This window comes from Orycteropus afer, unplaced genomic scaffold (genome assembly GCF_000298275.1).
Source record: "Orycteropus afer afer isolate SDZICR_OR568_19922 unplaced genomic scaffold, OryAfe1.0 scaffold00010, whole genome shotgun sequence".
Classification (NCBI taxonomy): Eukaryota; Metazoa; Chordata; class Mammalia; order Tubulidentata; family Orycteropodidae; genus Orycteropus; species Orycteropus afer.
In genome coordinates this window covers 2,328,855-2,333,910 of record NW_006921597.1, presented here as the reverse complement: position 1 = coordinate 2,333,910, position 5,056 = coordinate 2,328,855, and the positions used below count along the sequence as shown (strand labels likewise).

Sequence of the window (5,056 nt, the reverse complement as noted above, 5' to 3'; positions counted from 1 at the left end):
CAGGAGAGATATATTCAAGATCATATTTTGGCTCTTATGGAGTTGTTTTAATTGTCTTTAACTTCAAATTGAACTTGCATATGAGCACTTGATGGTCTGTTCCACAATCAGCTCCTGGCCTGGTTTTGGCTGAAGATATTGAGCTTTTCCACTGCCTCTTGCCACAGATGTAGTCAGTCTGATTGCTGTGTATTCCATCTGGTGAAGAAGTCCATGTGTATAGCCACCATTTGTGTTGTTGAAAGAAGGTATCTGTAGTGAGTAAGTCACTGGTGTTGCAAAATTTTGTTATGCAATTTCCAGCATCATTTCTGTCACCAAGGCCAAATTTTCCAACTACCGTGATTCTTCTTTGTTTTCAGCCTTTGCATTCCAGTCCCCAGTGATAATTAACACATTCTGATTACATGTTCGGTCAATTTGAAACTGCAGAAGCTGATAAAATTCTTAAATTTCCTCATCTTTGGCTTTGGTAGTTGGTGTGTAAATTTGAATAATAGTCGTATTAACTGGTCTTCCTTGTAGGCACATGGATATTATCCTATCACTGACAGCATTGTACTTCAGGACAGATCTTGAAACATCTGCTTCAAATTGTCATTCCTGGTATAGTAGAACACATGGTTGCCTGATTCAGAATGGCTAAAACCAGCCCATTTCAGCTCACTAATGCCTACAATATCAATCTTTATACATTCCATATCATTTTTGACAGCTTCCAATTTTCTTAGATTCATACTTCGTGCATTGCATGTTCCAATTATTAATGGATGTCTGCAGCTGTTTCTCTTCAATTTGAGTCATGCTTCATCAGTAAATGGAGATCTTGAGAGCTTTACCTTAATCTATATCAGGCTGGTTCTACTCTGATGATGTAGCTCTTTTCTCTATTTTTTCTATTTTGAAAGCCTTCCAACCTAAGTGGCTTATCCTCCTGCACTGTATCGAACAGAGTTTCCAGGCTATTCATAAAGTTGCACAGTAATGTATCAGACCTCTGCTATTCATAAGGTTTTCCTTGGCCAATTCTCTGAGAAGTGGCTGGCCTCCTCCTTCTTCCTAGTCTGACTCAGTCTGTAAGCTGTTGAAACCTGTGCACCATGTGCAGCCCTGCTGGGTGTGAGACACCAGTGGCACAGCTGCAAGCCTCACAGCAACACGCCACCACAGTAGGACAAACTGACAGACAAGTTTGTCTCCCTTAGTTGTTCAAAACCTCTCCACCCTCCTACCCCACCCTCCCCTTACATGGATTCCTGCCACTTGGGGGCAGGGTCTGGATCCCTTGCCTTACCTGGATCCCTGCTGCTACTTCCTCACTCTGTCCTGGCCCCCCGCCCCCTTCCTGCAGGGGCTCCCCCCCCCCCGTTTTTATTCTGCTTTCTCACCGCTTGGGAGGGGCGTGGCCTGGGTCCCTGGCCTTACCTGAATCTCTGCCGCTGCTTCCTTGCCCTGGTACGTTAGGTAGGTGGTGATAAATATTTCTTTTTCCTTTTTTCTTCTGGTCCCTTCTTGTCCGTATTTAATGTGTAGGTCTTTCCTATTTTGGCAAAAAAAAATTTTCCCTTAAATTTACTACCTTATGCAGATATTGTCATATGTACATACTAAACTCTTAGATAGGAGATTTGGATATACTTATAATTAACTGTTATTGGAGAAGATTAATATTAAGCCTGAGTTTTGTAGGAAGACTAGGTTGTGAGATATGTGTGTGTGTGTGTGTTAGCATAAAGCTGAAAGCTTTGATTTTCTTTCATAGCTTCCCTTGGAGTGTTCTTGTTGTGGATGAAGCACACAGGTTGAAAAATCAAAGCTCCCTGCTGCATAAAACACTGTCAGAGGTAAACTCACAAGAAGAGTCTCAGTTTTTATATCACGCTGTTTAAATAAAATACTAGTTTAGGCCCATGTAGAGTCAATTCAGGAGTCAATTAAACAGATTGAAACTTTTTTCTTGGTCAGATTTCTGTAAAACTAAGTGAAAATTTTGTGGGTGACAGAAGTAGTATTTATTTAATATGATTTAGTTCTCGTTGTCCTTTTGTCTTTTATACAGGAAATAAAGTTTACTAAAATCTGGTAATCAAATGAATAAGATTGTACCCAATAAAATATGTTAACACTTTGTCCTGCCATATCCTTTGCTGTATATATATACATCCAAACACATAACTATATATTGTTATTGTTGATATGTGCTGTTGAGTCAGACCCAACTCAGCGACCCCTCCTTGGGTTTCTGAGGCGGTATCACTATGGAAGTAGATTGCCCAACCTTCCTTCCGAGGAGTGGCTGGTGGGTTTGAACCGCCAGCCTTCTGGTTAGTAGTCAAGTGCCTTAGGTACTACGCTACCAGAGCTCCTAACTATATATTACTGTATTTTAAAAAATGAAACTATGTACCGTTTTAAATATCAAAATATATTAATTACGTGTGTATGTAGGCATTCTTAGGTGGTACACATAGTTAAGGACTCAACTGAATGGTTGGTTGTTTGGACCTACCCAGAGGTGCCTTGGAAGACAGGCCTGGTAATGTGCTTCCAAAAGGTCACAGCCTTGAAACCCCTATGGAATAGTTCTGCTGTGCACACGTGGGGTCACCATGAGTCAGGATCAACTTGAATGCAACTCATAACATGTTTATGTATGTATGGTACATGTGTGTGTATTTAAAATATTTTGTATTTTGATATTTAAAATAACATGTACATAGGATATGGCTTTTCCATTTTGCTGTATTAAACTCTAAATTTTTAAAAATTGTTTTCCATTTTAAGCTGTATATGTCCCTATGTCTGGAAACATCCAGATGTCATTAATGTCATGCATCTGGTGTGCTGTGAAATTTTACAAAAGGACATTCTTTTAATATAGATCTTGCTTGTAGGGTTGAGGTCTGGTCCTATAGCTTTGGACTTCTGAAACTTGGCACATGCAGTGTGTGTCTGATGGATCAGTAGATACCCCTACATAGCTGAATCACCATGTAGTTGAATAACAGTAACCAAAAAACAGATGCATTGGCATCGAGTCAGATCCAACCCCTCTTTGGGTTTCTGAAGCAGTATCACTACAGAAGTAGATTGCCCAATCTTCTTTCCAAGGAGTGGCTGTTGGCTTTGAACCACCAGTCTTCTGGTTAGCAATCAAATGCCTTAAGCACTATGTCACAAGAGCTCCTTGAATAATGACAATGGTATTGAATACTCATGTAGTACTTCAGAATTCATAAAGTGATTTTGCTTACATCATTTCTGTACTCTTGATAACAGATTCTTCTTCATAGAATTATTATCCTCTTCTTATATTGAAGCTGGGGAGCTCTGGTGGCCTACTGCCTAAGGCACTTAACTGCTAACCAGAAGGCTGGTGGTTCAACCCCACCATCCACTCCTCAGAAGGACGATTGGGCAATCTACTTCCCTAGTGATACTGCCTTGGAAACCCAGGGAGGGGTTGCTATGAGTCAGATCTGACTCGATAGCAATGAGTTTATATTGGAACTGAAGCTGTATCATTTTCTACATCAAACATCTAGTATACAACTTGATTTCATGCTCCCTTGGTGGTTCCATGCCTCTCAGTATGAGTCAAGGTTGTGATAGGTATGTGAGTCTTGCTTTCCAATGTTACGGATTTTTTTACTTTATTTGTTTGTTTATTTGAGTTCTCAGTAGTGTTCCGTCTCCTGTTGACTGGAACTCCCATCCAGAATAGCCTTCAAGAACTCTACTCCCTCCTCAGTTTTGTGGAGCCTGATATTTTTTCCAAGGAAGAGGTGGAAGATTTTGTTCAACGTTACCAGGATATTGAGAAAGAATCCGAATCAGGCAAGTTTCTTCCCTACAAAATACCCAAGAGGCCTATGCCTAGAAGCTTCCCTAGCGCATAATGATTGTAGATAGAAAAGTAAAAAAATCAACGACCAGGGTGATAAAGAGCCACAGAAATAAAAAATGATGTTAGAATCCTAGTGTTTCCAGTTGCCTACTGTACATGACTCTCTTAATGGTTTGTTACATGATTCGACAATAGTACTGGTTCAGTCATTTTTAGAAGAAATACCAGGTGCTGATTTGTACTTTTCTTGTTTTTTTCTCATCTTGTGATTTCTATCAGGACTTTGTTAACTTTCCATGCCATTTCCTGAGGTAGAAAAGTACGTAGGTATTACAGTTCCAAACTGCTTGTTAGGGTTCTGTAACATTGGTGTTTCTTTTAAAACTGCACCGAAACCAAAAGTGTGGGGTGGATGGAATGTGGAAGTGAAGGAGGGACGCCTTCCTCATTTGTACAGCTGACAGTTGTAGTCTTCCTTCTGTCTTATCCTTGTGATATTATCCCAGTATAATTGTTCAAAACCATCTCTAGGATGGTTCAATGGGGAGAGTCTGCTGCAGTCATTTTAAGGGAATCTTTGCCAAGTAGCACTATGAACTGTTTTAAAATTTCACAGAATCTTAATTACAAATCAGAACTTTTTGAGGGGAAAAGAGGTACATGTAGATTTTGAGAGAAGCCCTCCTGGTTACTGTAACAACCATTCCCCACCTGGAGGATCACTGACTTAAACATTTGAGCCTACTACTTTTTTTTAATTTTTATGGTGATTTGGGTAAAAGTTTACAGAGCAAATTCATTTTCCATACAGCAGCTCACATACACTTTGTCTCATGATGTTGACTGCAATTTCCCACAATGCAACAGCTCCCATCCCACTTCCTCCCCATAGTTACCTCTTCCCTGTGTCCTTCCCTCCCATGCACTCCTGCCCCCTGAGCTGTCTCCCTATGCATACACAGCCCTTCTATTCTCCCATGATTGTTCTCTCCAAGCAGTGTATCTACCTAATATAAATGTTCACCTCATATGCCTGTCTTTTGTTTGGCTGGAAGCCATGGGAGTGGGTTCAATTACAGACCTGAAGGGCAGCTAGGGGCCATAGTCTCAGTGGTTCCGTCAGGCTCTATCAGACCAGCAAACTTGGTCCCCCCCCCCCTTTTTTTTTTTTAATGATTTTTGAGTTTTGTTCCACATTATTCTCCCATT

The 5,056-nt window shown here is 40.5% G+C and overlaps 1 protein-coding gene across 1 annotated transcript in view; it reads left to right on the top strand.

Moving 5' to 3' along the window:
• CHD1L (chromodomain helicase DNA binding protein 1 like) overlaps positions 1–5,056 on the top strand; it is an 86,505-nt gene that overhangs the window by 36,235 nt on the left and 45,214 nt on the right. The window contains exons 6-7 of the mRNA XM_007948387.2: positions 1,763–1,844; positions 3,675–3,837. Coding sequence (XP_007946578.1) covers positions 1,763–1,844; positions 3,675–3,837 — 245 coding nt within the window. The remainder of the gene's footprint in view (positions 1–1,762; positions 1,845–3,674; positions 3,838–5,056) is intronic.